At 31.5% G+C, this 18,970-nt stretch overlaps 1 protein-coding gene across 1 annotated transcript in view; it reads right to left on the bottom strand.

Moving 5' to 3' along the window:
* Positions 1-11,236, bottom strand: part of LOC126885601 (uncharacterized) — a 29,787-nt gene extending 18,551 nt beyond the window's left edge. The window contains exons 1-2 of the mRNA XM_050652203.1: positions 10,834-11,236; positions 7,553-8,524 (exon numbers count right to left, since the gene is read on the bottom strand). Of these exons, the coding sequence (XP_050508160.1) occupies positions 7,553-8,524; positions 10,834-11,236 (1,375 nt within the window). The remainder of the gene's footprint in view (positions 1-7,552; positions 8,525-10,833) is intronic.
* Between the last annotated feature and the right edge of the window lie 7,734 nt (positions 11,237-18,970).

Raw genomic sequence — 18,970 nt, 5'->3', positions numbered from 1 at the left:
ATGTACAAATGTTGTTAATATAGAGTAATATATGATTATTGAATATATGTAAATTTATTGTTGTGACAACGAATGCATTAATCAATCTACTACTGCATTTAATACCGACAATCAATGCGTGCATTGTGACAATAATCGTAGTTGTTGAGACAATAAATGTTTTGGTTGACCATTTGAAAGTTAACGGCTTTTCCTTATCATGATACCCCTAGATTCTCTGTGTTACCGAAGTGCCGAATAATAATTGCATTTCGTTTTCAAGTGTAGTCCGTATTAGAAGGAAGTTTTTGTGTGTCTATTATCGTGAAAATTCGGTAGAATCCTGAGAAAGCTAATTATTATTTTTGAAAATTTAAATGCAAAATAAAATATTACCGTATTATCGAGGGTCTGAAGTCCCTGAGAACCTCTATAATGATTATTTTAATAAGTCATAGGGGTGAAAAGGAGAAAATCTAGTATGATTCTTAATTTCAAATAGGCATACCATTTAACAGAAACTTTTTGTTTATTCTAAGGGACTTTCTGCCCTCGGTAATAATGTAATATTTTATTACACATAGTTTTAATTTCTATGTCTGACGTGACCAAACCATCGGAAGGATCTGAATATCCCATTGGCACCCTCCGGGTTGATAAGGAGTCAAAGGAAGAGCTCAAAAGGTCGCAACAGCAGCCTTATTATCTTTTCAAGCAACATTATCTCGTTGGAAGAGGGCAAAACAAAAGAGGTGGGGAATATTGGGGATCCAAAGCCTGCAACCATTACTTCCAAACAGCAAGAGGCCGAAGGGCAGTCTAAACTATACAGGTGGGAGAAATTACAAAAATCCCCGACGGAGGATTGCATGGTAGTCTCCGGGTTGACAAGGAGTCAGAGGAAGAGCTCAAAAGGCTTCAACGGAAGCCTTACTACCTTTTCAGCGAGCTAGCAGGAATCATGGATAAGTGATGGAAAGATACGGTTACTAAATGTTAACGGAAATAAACTAATTTTGACTCAAAATTTAGGTTTCATCAGTTAACCATGGCTTACGGTTTGTGGACATCGGTGTCTTATAGTCTTACGTAGGCTAGATTTTGTCCCGATTTTTTGTCTTTGATATAGATCCAGTAATTTTAGGATCACTATTCTTCTAGAGGAACTCTTCTGTAATTTTATATTTGTACATTTTTTTTACTTTTTGCGCGTTTTAGAAAGCAGATTCCATTTATACGTGGCAACTGATAGTGGGTGTTTCTTTTTCTAGTTCTTTGTAGTCTTGCTTGCTTTTTTCAGTATATCCTTTTTAAAGTTAAACCAAGTGATTCTGTGTTTTTGATACATACAAATTAAAGAAATAAATATAAACAATCAGTCTAGTGTTTGAATGCAACAATTTTAGCATAATATGCATTAGTATGCATTTTACTTCTAACAAACTAATCTACATTGTACATTGTTGACATAGTCTTACGATGCTCAACCGTAAATTCCTATTATCATTGTATACAGTGCAGTTAAAGGAAGTTGAATGGATGTTAATTTATATCTCGAATTGCTTGTATAATTCGGTATTTCCTCTAGAGTTTACGGGAATTCAAAGGTATGTATAGTTTGTTATCAAAATGGTAGTGAATTGTTGGCGTTACCTTCCATTATCATCTGAAGTAGTGTCTGAATATGTGCTCCAAGTTATCTACTGAAAACTTTGTCTTCGTTGGTCATGCTGTTTCATAATTATTATCTTTAGGAAAATTTTAAAACTTTACACTATGATTTTGTAATTTATGAGACACGAAAATTGGATATAAAGTTACTCAATAATGTTTACTCAATGTGAAGGCATATCTTCAATTAAATATACCAATAAAAATATACTCTTCTTCTTTTTAATAATAATAATAATAATAATACTTTATTCATCCTTACAGATTATTTACATAATATAGGACATGTCAAAGTAAAGAATATAGACATTTAAAAAATAGAAAAGTTAAAGACTACCTATACAATATAAACATACACATAAACATAGAAACAACATACTAAGACATAAATTCCGAGACACTATAAAAACATGACTCAATGAGGTAAGTCTTCAATTTATTCTTAAATATTCTAACATCATCTGCCTCACTTTTTATTTTGGATGGGAGCTGATTAAAAAACCTTATGCCGCTATATTCAGGGCTTTTTTCAAACATGGAAGTGTAATGTTTAGGAGCCCTAAAGAAATCTTTTTGTCTAGTACGATAATTGTGTACATCTGAATTTGATGTCAATGAATTAATATTAGCTTTTGTGTACAGAATACATCTGTATATAAAAATTGAGGGAACAGTAAGTATTTGGTATTTTCTAAAATGGTCTCTACACGTATGTCCATATGGTAAATTAAAAATCAAGCGGATTATGCGTTTTTGGGCTATAAAAACTTTTGAGACATTTGTTGCACTGCCCCATAGAACAATATTGTATGACAAATGTGAATAGATGATAGCGTAATAAACATTAAGTATCTGTTCCGTTGTGAATAAGTATTTAAGTTGCAAAAGAGCATAGTATCCAGAACTAATTTTCCAACATACATGATTAATATGTGCCTCCCAGCTCATATTACTGTTAAGATGTAGTCCTAAAAACTTTGTAGTATCAGATAAAGTGATAAAATCGTTGTCGACTTTGATAGAGAAGTTTTCCTTAATTGGAGTTTTTATATAAAATTGCATACATACTGTTTTACTCGAATTTACTATTAAGGAGTTTTTTTCGCACCAAGACGTAAACTCATGGGCTAAGGTATTGAGTTTTAACCTCAATTCCTCAGCATTTTCTGCAGATGTCGCTAAAGTCGTGTCATCAGCATATAAAAAAATATTTTCCGTACTCATATATTTGGGCATATCATTGATATAACAAAGAAATAACAAAGGACCCAGTATTGATCCTTGTGGAACGCCAAGATCAACGTCATACAAATCTGATTGATAATGTCCAATTTTGACATACATCTGTCGACATTCTAGATATGATTGTAACCACTTTAAAAAATTACCTCGAAATCCAAGGCTGTTTAGTTTACAAATTGCTACATTTAAATTTATAGAGTCAAAAGCTTTAGTTAAATCAAAAAAGAGGGCTCCAACAAACTTCTTCTGATCTAATGAATTATAAATGAATTTAAAAAATGTTGTTGATGCACTCTCAGTTGATTTACCCGGAAGAAACCCATTTTGATATGAACTTATTATGTTATATTTACTAAGAAATGACAACATCCTTTTATGAATGCATTTTTCAATAACCTTACACAAGACAGTTGGTACGGTAATTGGTCTATAATTTTCTAACATAGTTGTGTTTCCTTTTTTAAATATTGGGGAAACTATACCAACTTTTAAATCAGTGGGAAAAACACCCATCTCCACAGATTTATTTATTAAATCAGTTAACGGTTGAATAATGTATACGCTCATATGTTTAATTAGCTTTGTGGAAATGCAATCAATACCCACTGAATTTACATTTTTTAAGGATGAAACAGCTTCAGCAACATCGCTGTAGTCTATAGGATAGAAGTAGAATGTTTGGCCAACATTTAAAGTCGTATAGTTTTTAAATTGTGAATCCCCATATTTGGTATTTAATGCATTTTTTGAAAATGATGTAAAGAATACGCCGAAAGCATTTGCCATCTCTTTTTTATCGTTTATAAAACTTCCTGAGTGCTCGATTTTTTCTATGTTGTTATACTGTCCTTTTTTTCCAGTTTTTATATTAACTGTTTTCCAAATAAATTTTTGCTTTTGATGGTTATTTTTGTTATGAAAAACATTCTGGAACCAGTGCTTTTTTGCTTCCTGAATTTTATGAGTATATTTCTTTTTGTCTTCTTTATATTTTAAATGTACATCAGGGTCTGTCGAATTCTTTGTCAACCAGAAAAGGTTTTTTAAATCAACTCCCATCTTCAAGATCTTTATGTAGACATGACTCTGTGTATTTTTTCAATGTGCCTCCAGTAAGTTACAATGTTTTTGTGATCTTTCCACTGATTGTCTTCCTATTGTGGAACCTTCTCCCGCCGCACTGTGGTTCCAAATGCCGAAAAGGTGGTCAGAAAACTTTAAAAAGCATATATATATTGTTCATACACTTCGGAACTACTTTAGTACTGAAGGGCTTTTGGCATCGCTAATTACGAATTTGACTTCTTTTATGGGAATTGAAAATCAAAATGCCGGATCCAGCATGGTCAAATTTGTAAGTTTAAGGTCGCTGAGTACAAATCTACTATTATTTTTTTGAAAAACAAAGGGCCGAAAAAAATTTTATTTTAAACGCAAATTTTTTTGAAATTTTATATTATAAGGGACTTTTGATGTTGTTGATTAATAATAGGTACTTTTCTTTTTTAAATACACTTAGAACCTATTATTTAGGTACAACCGCCCATAAATACGCAACAATCGCCAAAGTCATGTAATATGCGACATTTCACACTTCTGTATTCAAACCACTGCAAGCAATGCATAGGCAGTTAAAGGCAGCTAAACCAAAATGATTCTGTATGTTCTGACTGTACATTTTAAGAATAATATATTTAAATCGCAGAACTATGTACTTTTGAACGTATTTTTGATTATTTCAAGTACAGTCGAACCCGCTTATTGGAATAGCCTTCGTGCCAAGCAAAAATATTTTTATAACCGGGATATTCTAATAACTGATCATTGGTGGCTAGCCGTAATAAGTGTACCTACCGAATATACGTAATAATAGTACATAAGTACTATGTTAATATTATGTATATGTATATATTTTTTGGTCTTTTAATGTCAATAATAGAATAGCGTAACGTATTTATTAAAAAACCAAATTACATTATATTGTGTGGATGCATACAGTAATTAATATGAAACGTATGCAATATATAGATTATGTAAATATTTTCTTATTAATAGTATATTATTCAACGAGCATGTAATGATGGCTATTACTCACGATGATGAAGTTTGCGACACGAGCCGTAGGCGAGTGTCGTAATTCATCAGAGTGAGTAATAGCCTTTACATGCGAGTAGAATACTATACTTTTTCTACGACCATTTTTTTATTTTAATTAGTAAAAAATTTAATTATCAACTACTCGAGATTTAAATTATAATAATTTAAAAAAATACCTAAATGCTATTTACCCCTAGTACGTGGCTGAATAATTGGTTGCCTACTATTACTAAATTCTTATTTATTGTAAAAATACAACTAGAAATAGTCAATATTTGTTCTATTCGTTTCCGAAAAATTATAAGCTTAAATTTTTACCTACTGTCAGTGAATCTAATAAATAGGAAATGGCTGTTGTCGGTGGACCTATTTCATATATATTATACCTAAGTAGTTATAATGTCTATTTACATTTAACCATATATAATATAATAATATAACTATACATAATATGTTATAACGTATTTAACACAATATAACTTGAAAAACAAAAACAATATTATAAGTTATAAATTCCAATTAACATAAACAAAATTCGCTAATGTCATTGTCACTGGGGTGGCGATTGGGCTATGCTGGTCTATTACGCAATCGAATTTAAAGCGGACTGTATGGAAATAATAACAAAAAAATTCTTACCTTATTTTAACTGGTAGGTCGAGAAGTCTTCAGTTATTAGTAAGGTGAAGGAAGGAGGGAGAAAGGGTTAATTTATTTTTTACTATAACTGAAACCGGCGTTTTTTGGCGACACTTGATAACTACAGGAAACGACTTAACAATTCAATTTGTTCTTACTTACTGACGACCACGACTAGTTAGTACTAACGAAAGGTAATTAAAGAGAAAACAAAAAATTTAGTACAATATCTGGGCAAGAAAATAGGCCAGGTACTTCGAATGAAATAAATTTAATGAGGCCAAAACATCCTGCCCCCCCGAGTTTATTTTTAAAATAAACGAAAAATCAACGAAAACTAATTTAATTTTAATATGCTAAGTCTGCACATGAACCCATCACCCTAAACTAAAATTTTAACTATCAAATAAAATAAAAAAATCCTCTCCAGTTTATTGACTGGATAGAGGACACAGTTTAACGACTGGGCGCATGTAACTACCGTGCTTGGTTCGCACTTTTACGATTCGAACAATCCCATCTTTTCCAGGATACAAAGTCTCTATGACTGCCAGAGGCCACTGTAAAGGTGGGATAGTTTCATTTTTTATTATAACTACTATTCCCTCTTTGGGAGGGTTCGAGTTAGTGTTCCATTTTAAACGAGACTGCATAGAAGACAAATATTCTGAATGCCATCTTTTCCAATAATGTTGAACAATGCAATCTAATAATTTATATCTTTTCAAAGTACTCATATTTTTATCAAGATCAATATCCATCGAGGGTAATGACACTAAAGGTTCTGTACATAAAAAATGCGATGGAGTCAGCGCGACTGGATTTTCAGGGTCGTTACTTTGAACACAAAGAGGACGCGAATTCAAAAGACATTCGATTTGTGTCAGAACAGTTAAAAATTCTTCGTAAGTAAGGATTTGATTCCCCACAACTCTATTTAAATGAAGTTTTACACTTTTTATATTGCTTTCCCAAATACCACCGAAGTGACTGCCATCAGGTACGTTCATTTTCCAAGAAATTTTGGTATTATTAAGTTCCTGTTGGAATGCATCTTTATAAGTTTTTGAAGTAGTTAATTGATATATTTCATCGAGGACTCTCTTGGCACCCACAAAATTTGTGCCATTATCTGAATATAAAACCTTACAATTTCCACGACGAGATAAAAATCTTTTGAAAGTGGCTAAGAAACAATCTGTAGAGAGCGAGGAGGCTAATTCAAGATGTATGGCTTTCGTACTTAGACAAACAAACAAACATACGTAAGCCTTTTGAGTTTTTACGCCACGATATTTTCCTATAGTAATGGAAAACGCACCAGTATAATCTACACCAGTGTGTAAAAAGGCTTTTGCCTGATTGACTCTTACGGCGGGTAAGTCAGCCATCATAGGATAGGTAGGTTTAGGATTAAGACGAAAACAACGATTACATCTCCAAATTCTATTTCTGATGGCCTGACGACTAGATAGTATCCAATAATTTGTTCTCAGAAGATTTTGCAACAAATACGCTCCAGCATGTAAATGCAATTTATGGAAATAATCTATTAACAAAATGGTTAAAGGATCGGCTTTGGGCAACAAAATCGGATGTTTTTGTTCAAAACTACATTGGGAGTTGGACAAACGTCCACCTACTCTAATTATTCCATTTTCAATAAATGGATTCAAACGACGTATGGAAGATTTTACAACGAGATTTTGAGAAAGGGCTTTATATTCTTCAGAAAAATGCTTTTGCTGGACAGCTCGAATTAATTCAATTTCTGCAATTTTTAAATCAAATAGAGATATCCGTTTATTTAAAGACAATTTTCTAAGAAATCTCAATACGTATACTGTGGAATTTAAAAGTTTCGACCAACTGGAAAAATATTCAATAAGAGTATACAGCGGAGAAATTACACGAGTGACATTACCAAAGAAGGTTTGTGATCTATATTCAGAATCACAAATCATAATTTCCTGTCCGTTGACAGACTGAATAGGCCAATATTCTGGCTCCAACAGTAACCAATTTGGACCAGTAAACCATGTGGAATGGTTGACTAACGAAGAAGGAAACAAACCTCGAGAGGCGCAATCAACAACATTTTCCTTTCCAGGAACAAAAAACCAATACTCTGACGGAACCATCTTATGAATTGTAACAACTCTATTTTGAACAAATATTTTGAGATTTTTCTCTGAGGACTTTATCCAATTTAATACAATCATGGAATCACTTAAGGCAAAAATTTTATCAATATTATGTCTAGGAGAATAAGTTTCAATAGCATGTGAAAGAAGCTTTGAGAGAAGAAGCGCTCCACAAAGCTCTAATCGAGGAAGAGTTATTTTAGACATTGGAGATACTTTAGATTGAGAGTACAGTAAAGTAATTTTAACTTGACCTGTACAATTAACAACCCTGGAATAAACAATGGCTGCGTATCCAGCAGCACTTGCGTCTGAAAATCCTACAAAAGACAACGACGAATTAGGTGTAACTGCTATATGGCGTGGAATTTGTATTTTGTATAGGACATGAAATTCATTTTGAAACTTTTCCCATGCTATTTCGATTTCTTTTGGTACGGTACTATCCCAATCTACCTTTAGAGTCCAAAGTTTCTTTATCCAAATTTTAAGCAAGAGGGTTATAGGAGATAGGAATCCCAAGGGATCAAACATACGAGCAACAAGTGAGAGCATGTTTCTTTTTGTACAACGGGTCGATGAGGGTATTTCTAACCCAAAACTAAAATTGTCACATTTTTCTTCCCATTGCAATCCTAACACTTTGGAGACTGACTTATCAAATTGTTTGGTTTTGACCAATTGAAGGGGTTCGGGGATTGTCGATAGTAGATCGTTCGAGTTCGACATCCATTTGGTTAATTTAAAACCACCTTTTTGAAACAAATTCACTAACTGAGTGTGTGTAACTATAGCTTCAGAAACATTTGGAAAACTGCTAATAAAATCGTCTACATACATATCTCTTAAAATTGGGATGATAGCACCAGGAAAACTTTTAGATTCGTCATTACATAATTGTTTTATTACCCTGAGACTAAGATATGGTGAGGCTTTTACTCCAAAAGTTAAAGTATTTAATTGGAAAATAGAAATAGGATCATTGGTATCGAATCTCCACAAAACTCTTTGAAACGAACAATGAGATTCAACCACTTTAACCTGCCTATACATTTGTTTCAAATCAGCGACAATTGCGATTGGAAAAAGACGAAAATTCAACAATATTGTGGTAGGATTATTTTGTAATTTTGGACCTTTATAAAGAATTTCATTTAATGACGGTCCTTTACTAGTTTTCATAGAGGCATCAAAGACTATTCTACAAGGAGTGGAAGGGCTATCTGATTTAAAAACACAATGATGGGGAATATAATACGACAACGAATCAATGGTTTGAATGGGAACTAAACTCATGTGCTTTTGGTCTAAATAGTCTTGAAAGATATCACAGTAAAGTTTTCTAAGTTCTGGGTTTGGTGCTAGGCGATTTTCTAAGGACAACAATCTATTTTTAGCAAGAACAAAAGAATCACCCAGTACATTAGGATCATTTTGGAACGGCAATGAAACTGTGTATCTACCATCTGCATCTCTACATACATTTTCTAAAAATAAATTTTCACAAATTTCATCTTCTGATGAACTATTAGTAACAGTGGGCAAATCCTCTAATTCATACATTCTTTCGACCAAGGAATCTAAATTCAACAAAGGGTTACAGACGAAAGACAAATATGTGTGGATTTTTTCAAAATTTGGTGCAGCTGAGCCCATGACTACATAACCTAAACTAGTCTCAATAGCTGATAGAGAATCTTCGCATGACACTCTATTACAACCAATGATATTTGAAAAGACAGATAAGCCTAAAATACCATCTATCTTGCCAGGAAAAAAGAAATTCGGGTCAGCTAATTTCAAGTGTTCTATACTGTTAATACAGTCTTTGTCAACTGGTTGATCTGGCAACTTATTAGAGATTGTGTCTATAAGCAACACTTCTATAGGATATTGTATTTTTTTATCAAAATGGGAAAAGATAACAATGTTGGTTTTACCTACTATCGGGGTGGTTGATCCTCCTATACCAGAAACTGTCAAATTTAATTTCGAATAACTTAGGCCTAATTTTCGGGAACAATCAAAAGTAAGAAAATTAGCAGAAGAACCACTATCTAACAAAAATCTAACCTTGTGAGCACTACCCCATTTATCAACAACTTTAACCATTATTGTCCCAAACAGACTAACAGAACTCGATTCTGATTCATTTGGGATATTTTTAGAATGGCGGACATGTAAACTAGAAGGATTATCAGAAGAACCAGAGGTAGGCTCAGTACTAGTGGAGGGAAATGGAACATTCTCATTAGGCCGAGTAGTATTTGGCTTATGCAACTTGGAATGGTGCCTAGCTTTGCACACAACACAAGAAAATTTTGACGGACAATTGGATACTCGATGCTTTGAAGAAAAACAATTTAAACATAAATTATTTTCCTTCACTAATTTAAATCTGGATTCAAATGGTAGCCCTAAAAAGTGCTTACAGTCTTTAATTAAATGTGGGCCTTTTTTACAAACAACACAATCTATGGAGGAATACGTATTCTGTTCTTGCAAATGAAACGATTTGTTCGGTTTTTGAAACGAAAAATTATTTTTGGAATTCCTTGATCTATCATTTTTAATAAGAGATTTACTACGTTGGCGTAAAAATTTCAATAAATCATCATAAGCGGGTAAATCATTATTATTTCTTATTAAATCAAATGAATCTATGGTATCTTGTGGTAATTTTAACATAGCTAAATAAGTTAAAATATGATCATCTAAATTATCGAGATTTAATCGTTTTAGTGCAGAAACATTAGTATCAAACTTTTCCAAAAATATTTCCAAATATGATGGATTATTAGATTGCAAACCGCGAAAATTAACAATTCGATCCATATAGAGATTAAACAAATATTTTTATCATTATATCTTTCAACAAGCATATTCCAAATAATGTCATAATTATTAGGAATGGGTTCTATTGAGCTACAGCTTTTCAAGGCTTTCCCGGAAATACAACTCAACAAATACTGTAGCTTATCGGACTTGGGATATTCTATTTTGTTATGAACAAATTGTTTGAAATTTTCATAGAAAACAGGCCACAGAGATATATCTTCACCATCAAACTTAACTAATTCAAATTTGGGCATTTTAATAGTAGAATTATTAGTACTATTGGGATTATTACTCAAAACAGCAGGTTTATTTATTAATAATGAAGCTAAATATTCAATATTGGAGTAGAGATCATAAAATGCATCTAAATGCGTATGGTATGCAACGCCAGCATCTGGCTCCATCTCTTGTTTTAATATAACGATATCTTGAACAATTTCCTCATATTCTGATAGAGTTTTTTCGAAAGTACTATATCTAACTGCAAAGTTACGCATTTTTGAGGCATTTTCTGGATCTTTTTCTAAGGCCGACCCGGCATCGTAACATAATTGAGCCCTACGAAAGATAGTTTCACGTTTAGAGCATAATCGCTCCAATTTTAGTTCGTTTTGACTTTTAGGCATGTTTAATAATAAATATTGAAATTCTTTCAAAAAATTATCAATGATGAAGAAATAAAATGGAACAAAACCCAAAATATGTCAAGAATAGTAGTTAGGTGTATATATTTTTTCAACAATTACTAAAATTTTATTAAACTAAATCCAAACAAATTATTTTTAGGTTTGCAAAATATCCAAATCAAATATATTTACTTAATCAAAATCGATTTCACTAAGCGATGGGTTCAGAAGCAAAAACACGAATTCAATGTTCCAACTATAGTCGACCGAAGAACAAGGTTTTTCGATACACGACAAAAAGAGGGTACACTACGATTTAATTAGATTTTAACACGACAAATATACTATACCGATTACAATTATAATTTTAAATAAATTTATCCAATGCGAAAAATACGATAGATCAGATCTTGAACCGGCAAAGCAACAACGAAATTGATTCAAGACGATCCGGCTAGAAGGCCAAACTTATGGGGTGGCGATTGGGCTATGCTGGTCTATTACGCAATCGAATTTAAAGCGGACTGTATGGAAATAATAACAAAAAAATTCTTACCTTATTTTAACTGGTAGGTCGAGAAGTCTTCAGTTATTAGTAAGGTGAAGGAAGGAGGGAGAAAGGGTTAATTTATTTTTTACTATAACTGAAACCGGCGTTTTTTGGCGACACTTGATAACTACAGGAAACGACTTAACAATTCAATTTGTTCTTACTTACTGACGACCACGACTAGTTAGTACTAACGAAAGGTAATTAAAGAGAAAACAAAAAAATTAGTACAATATCTGGGCAAGAAAATAGGCCAGGTACTTCGAATGAAATAAATTTAATGAGGCCAAAACAGTCACTAAATTAAATGATAAACGTCAAAATTTTTAGTAAACAAGATATAAACGTAAAAAATATACTGACATTGTTACAGTTAAAATTCTTTAAAAATTTTTCGAAGTTAATTATTGCATTAAATAAACAAGTTTAAGTAATTTTACTTGCAGTTTATATACGATTAATATTAAAAGTGGCATGCGCCACTTGAATCTAACTTCAGCCCGTGAGTAATGACCAGTGAGTAACTTCAGCCCGTGAGTAATGAATTATTACTCACGGGTACAGTAATGGGTGTTATTATCTATGAAAAAATAGCGAATAATGAGCATGTTATTAAACGGTCGTAGAAAAAATACATAATATACTTAATAAGAAAATTACTTATTTATTCTTGAAAAATAATCGGTAATTGTAGCTTGTTTTTTTGTTACATAAAATACTAGTCACTTTTGCTCCTCTGAATTAAATAAATTATAAAAATTTACAATGGTTTGGCCATTCTGAAAACGTTTTATAACTTTACAAGCGATTAGGATAGCCGAACTGTTTCTTAAAAATTTTATAACATGTAACTGGGTGGCAATATGTATAGTTTCTAGACAAAGGAAATTATTTTACAACTGGATTTGTTGGTAAACGATTGAATTGGTAGTCATAACAACGCGATAAAATATTTATTACCTATCTGACAAACCCAAATAATATAAATAAAACAGCACTACAGGCCTTCGAAGCCCTTGGCGAGAAACCATATATAATAGAATACGTTGTCGTATTCTGGAGATGAACCTCGCTAGGGGTAGGAATACACTAAGTACTCATAATATGTTTATTTAATCACTATTACGCTAGTAACTAGTTGGTGTGCTTAAAGTAAAACCATCTGCGAGTGCATCTGGATTAAGAATGATATTTAATTAACGAATCAATTAGAAAATCACGATGCCTTCGTATATAAGTATATAAACAAATATATTGCCGACTCAGCTTGACCACGACATACGAAACTGGTGCTTCTAACAAATCTAGGTCACCTACTAAAATGTAAACAAATGTGTATGTTTTGGTTTTGTTTCTAGTACATTTAAGAATTAAATGAATATGTCTTGATCTCAATATTGGATGTTGATAAACCTTTACATCCATCCCCTTCGGGAAATTTTCTGACTACATGCAAGGAAGAAAATATTGTTGTGCTCCACCAACTGGTTACTTTAAAAGATTTATAGAAATATATACAAATACAAAATACAAATATAATATATACAAATATGCAGCTTATTACCCTATAAAAAAATTGCCATCAAACATCGTCTATTCTTACTTATTACTTCCTTATATCTCGCGAAATTCTACCCTCAGAAATTGTAATGTATATTTTACCTTTTCCCGATCTAAAATAAAATTATAACTTTAATTCTTACATTTGAACTTACTTTTTAATTATACTTCTTTCACTTTTAAAATAATTATTTGACTTTCTGACCTTTTATATATTCTTCAATTAAAAAAAAATTCTCCGTTTTCTTCCTCTTCTTCTTGACTGGTACTTTACTAATACATATTTTCATTTTCTTTATACTTAGTACTTTCTTCATAGTGTACTATTAAACATATTTATTTATTAAACTCGTATTTACGTCACATATTCTTCCTTTTCTAACCCTTACCTACTTGGCGGGTTTTTCGCAGCTTTAAATCCTTGTATTTGCTTCCGGTTCTTTCTCCACGTCCTTAGTCATGGGAAGGTTTGTTCCAAAAAGACAAAATGGATAGTTGTGCGCTTAAAAAATCTACATTTTGCATCCCTAAATTCCTGTCTGATCCGAACTGCTCAGTCTTGATGAGAGTCGGTTAGCTTCAAAACATGAAATAAGCATGTTAAAATCTTCTGATGTTATTTTGTACCTTTTTCCTTGACAAGAGTTGGTTTTTTATTGTTTGTATTGTTAATTAACTTTGCTTCTAATATATTAAAAATCATTTGTCTCCTTAATTAACCATAAAACATAAATATTATATTTATACCAAAATTCACTCGATATTAAAAAATTGAAATCAAAACTTAAAACAAAATCAAAAACAAAAAGAATTATTATCTAAAAACTTCAGTGTTCAATAATGAAAAAAAATCTAAAGAAAGTGTTAATAAAAATAGACTATATTCTGTTGAAAAATATAATGAAAATTCTCTAAGAAAATCTTAATCCTAACACTAAATCTGATTCTGGGCTAACAATAATTAATCCTACTGTTTCTGGGCAAAAATAATTAATCCTAATATTTCTGGGCTAAAAATTGAAATCCTAATACTAAATGAGTTTCGGGGCCGCGGACCCATAAAATATTTACAAAAAAAAAGGATTAGGAACGAAAACTTGTAAATATACGCTAAATAAATAATATGAGTTTGTGCTATCTACTAAATAATAGTTTTTTCTCACTTATTCGCGCAATTAGTCACTTTATATTATACCGTCACAATGAAAAAGTCTCTATTTCTCTGATTGAAATACAGTCTTACATGACTTGTCAAGTATTCATTCAAAACATATTAACATTATAGAAAATTAGAGTTAGTTTATATTACAAAAAATTTAAAGTAACTTTATATTATACTAATTATCTATATTTTACTTGAAGCAATACCAAGTATTTTTCTTAAATAGTACTTTTTACTGTACAAAAGTCTCTTCAATTATTCGGTTTTCCGTATCATTGTCATTAAATCTTCTTTACATTAATCTTAATAACATGTCCATCATTATGATATTATGATAAGTCTTATATTTACCAATCTTTTTTTTTCTTTTTTCCCTCCAATGGGATTTACTTGTTAATGTATAAACTTCCTTACGTCATTATAGGTAACTTATATGTCTTTATTTTTCTTCTTACATCATTACTTTTACATCATTTTCTTACATCATTTCTTCATAAATTCATTGTATAAAAATTCTTGTATATCCTTGTATATAAATAATTTAATTTCTTTTCCGTAGTCATATTTTAAATTTTTTCGTCTTATGTTTCTTAATCGTTAATGTTTCTTTATCTTGTCATTGGTAAAAAAAAATCTCTAAATCCTGATTCTTTTTTCGTTAGTCTTCGTTATTTCGGAACTCACATTTTCCGTGGAAATTATTTCAATAAAATATTCCTTTCATGTTTAACTTTCATGATTCATGTTCAATTAAAATATTTTGACTCATCGCAAAAAGTTTTTCTACACATTTCCTTGTATATAATTTCAATTGTCCATTTAAATTTTTGCTTTTTCAGCAGATTCCTTCATAATCATAACTCATGCTTTCACGGTCAATCGAACGTAAATATAAATATCATACGCACAATAAAGTCATTATCTTGCATTTTTTTTTCCTCGCTTCTACATGTAAATAAATAGTATATTCATGTAACTAGACACTTATATGCATATTATGTAATTGTAGACAGTTTTAAAAATACTTTTAATTGTTTTATGTGCTGACGCATTGCAAAAAAAATCTTGTTTTATCCTTAAAAATATAAACTTCTATAGATAATCTCTATTTGTAGTTAAGAAAGCTTAGTTAGTCTTTGTAGAAAAAGTAATTTAACTTATTCAATACTCTACTTTACCATTTACTCTACATAGAAATATTAAAAACTTTACCTAATTAATATGTATTTAAATTTAAAAAAATAATTAATCCTAATTTATCCCAAAATTTTATGTATTTACATTATATTTAATAAAAGAAAATTATACGTGTATGTGAGACTGTATGCAATGAAAAAAATAGCTTAAGAGTTACTCACATTCACTATTGACCATTATCCATCGTTTCCATGGTTCCTCTTGCAGCTGGGCGTGGACCCAAGACTCCAACCTTCGTCCTTGTCGACGTCTGCTACTGCGTGGCTGCTCTCCAACTCCATATTGTCCATATAGTCATATATTAATATGTTAATATGGGGATTGGTACTTTACCCCAAATTTCCTCCGTTTTTTCCAATTCTCCATCGCCATTCTTCCTGTTCTCTACCTCAGAAGTCCAGTTCGTCTCTCTCAGGTCGCCATATAATAGAATACGTTGTCGTATTCTGGAGATGAACCTCGCTAGGGGTAGGAATACACTAAGTACTCATAATATGTTTATTTAATCACTATTACGCTAGTAACTAGTTGGTGTGCTTAAAGTAAAACCATCTGCGAGTGCATCTGGATTAAGAATGATATTTAATTAACGAATCAATTAGAAAATCACGATGCCTTCGTATATAAGTATATAAACAAATATATTGCCGACTCAGCTTGACCACGACATACGAAACTGGTGCTTCTAACAAATCTAGGTCACCTACTAAAATGTAAACAAATGTGTATGTTTTGGTTTTGTTTCTAGTACATTTAAGAATTAAATGAATATGTCTTGATCTCAATATTGGATGTTGATAAACCTTTACACATAGTACAAGACATAATTTGAACTTTTAGGAAATTCGAAATTGTAGGTAAAAATTTATTCGTCGATCTGAAAAATATTATTCTAATAAGTGGTATTGTTTTATGGATACGTATTTCAATAAACGGATAAATTTATTAAGGAGTAAATGGAAACGTTTTGGGACCTCGAATTTATATTCCATAAACCGGGATATTTCTATAACCGGTACTCTAATAAGCGGGTCCGACTGTATATTTTTACTGTTTATTCATTAACAAATTTTATGCATTTATTGTTATCAAATTTTTAGTCAACTTTTATCTTACATTAATACTTACTTGAAAAAGAAGAATCTGCTTTACAGCAATAAAATTGATAAACTACAAAACGGTTTACAGCGTTTTCAATATACGCGTTTTTTAGTTTCACTGCTGGTCAAAATAAGGTCGTATTCTTTTCGTCAAGATATAAGAAATCTGACCTGACGCTGGTGGGATGTCCCTACCGGTTTAGTATCATAATAAATAGTTGACGTTACTAATCCCTCAATTGTCTTTGCGACGGGTGGCAATAGTTTTGGAACAGCTACTAGGGCCGTACTTTATATTATTTACAGAACTGACTCGTTACCTATCAATGCAAATAAATTATTAAAATTAAAATTTCTAGACAATGTATTAAAAATTTTGTTTACTGTAGAAGAATTCGTTTAGTCATCTGAAATTAACTTGCTTGGAATCAATTACAAACGATCACAAACAATTTTTATGTCCAATGCGCTCATTACGTGAATTTTATGGAGTTAGATTATAATGTGTTTTATATCGTTTTCACTTTAAACAAAATGGACTTCCGATAATGCAGCTTTCTATCTTTAAATAAAAAAATTAAAGAATCATTATAAAGAGCATTAGTTAAAGATAAGATATACCTCTAATTATTATTCTATAGCTTTACACATAATTCTCGTGCTTATAGGTATTTAGGTAAAATTAAGTATCATTTATTTATCCAGAAAACATACATTATGGAACATTATGAAAGGGGGGCAAACATATTTAAGTTTGACATTTGCACATTCAGGCAGTTATTTTCTTGCATTTAGATAGAAGGTTAGATCGTGAGTATTCAAGTAAAATGTCTGAAGTCGGTGAAGCTAGTGCTAAGTGTAAAACACGTGTGCATTTATCTGATGATATCAAAGAAATTATTAGGAATGTTTATCAAACTGTGAAAGAAGATAATCCAAATCCAGAAGACGGTAAATTCCTCGACTGGCAAATCAAGACAACATCTCGACTGACAAGGATGCCATATACAACAGTGGGAAAATTGTTACGAATAGAATTCAACCTCGTAAAAAGCGGAGTGACTTTTCTACACATAAAGCAGTAAATGAAAAAGACGCTGAGGTAATTAGAAGAGCAATTTACAATTTCTATTCAAAGAACCTAGTTCCAACGCTTAGTATGATCTACGATCAACTTGTTAAAGATTATTCCATTACGTATTCGCCTTCAACTTTATCAAGATTTTTGAATCACATTGGTTTTCGATACAAGAAAATTAATAAGCGATCATCAATAATGGATTCTCCTCGTCTAATTAAATGGAGAAATGAATACTTGGATGCTATATCTAAATTTAGAGATGAAGGAAGACCGATATCTTATCTAGATGAAACATGGTTCGATACCCACGATACTGCTCAAAAAGGTTGGACAGACGATTCTATTAAATGTGCACCCAATTATCCAATTAATAGAGGTCAGCGAATAATTATTCTGAACATTGGATCCAAAAATGGCTGGCTTGGAGGGGAAAGTTTTTTACTATCGGCAAAAAACATTAAAGATTCAAAGCTGGACTACCATGAAAATATGACGAGTAGCTTGTTTAAGGAATGGTTTGAAAAGAAGGTGTTGCCCAATTTGCCTCCAAAAAGTGTAAATGTAATGGATAACGCAACGTATCACATCGAACAAATTAGAAAAATCCCGGTGTAGGTTCGACAAAAAAACAGATATCTGATTTTTTGTATGACAATGATTTGTACTTTGAAGAAACATATACACAAAAAGAAATGTTGGAAGTTCTTCACACAAAAGTGTTTGAGAAACAATTTGTTATAGACGAATTAGCCAAACGTGATGGTCATAATGTATTGCGATTACCTCCTTACTACTGTGTCTTCAACCCCATTGAATTAATCTGGAGCCAACTTAAGGAAAGTTTACGCCGAAACAACTGCTGTCCCAAATTTAATAGCGAATCGGTGTCACATGTTGTAGAAGAAATAAAAAAGATTTCCCCAACACTGTGGCAAAATTGTGTTTCACATGTTATAAAAACGGAAGATCATTACAGAACATTAACCTCACATATTAAACCAATAATTATAACATTAGATAACGATTCTAGTGAAGATGACAGCGATAGTGACATAGAGTTGTAATTTGTATTTATTTTTTTCCG

This window comes from Diabrotica virgifera, chromosome 5 (assembly GCF_917563875.1).
Source record: "Diabrotica virgifera virgifera chromosome 5, PGI_DIABVI_V3a".
In the NCBI taxonomy this organism is placed as follows: Eukaryota; Metazoa; Arthropoda; class Insecta; order Coleoptera; family Chrysomelidae; genus Diabrotica; species Diabrotica virgifera.
The sequence above is the reverse complement of the archived record's forward strand: the minus strand, read 5'-3'. Positions and strand labels throughout refer to the sequence as shown.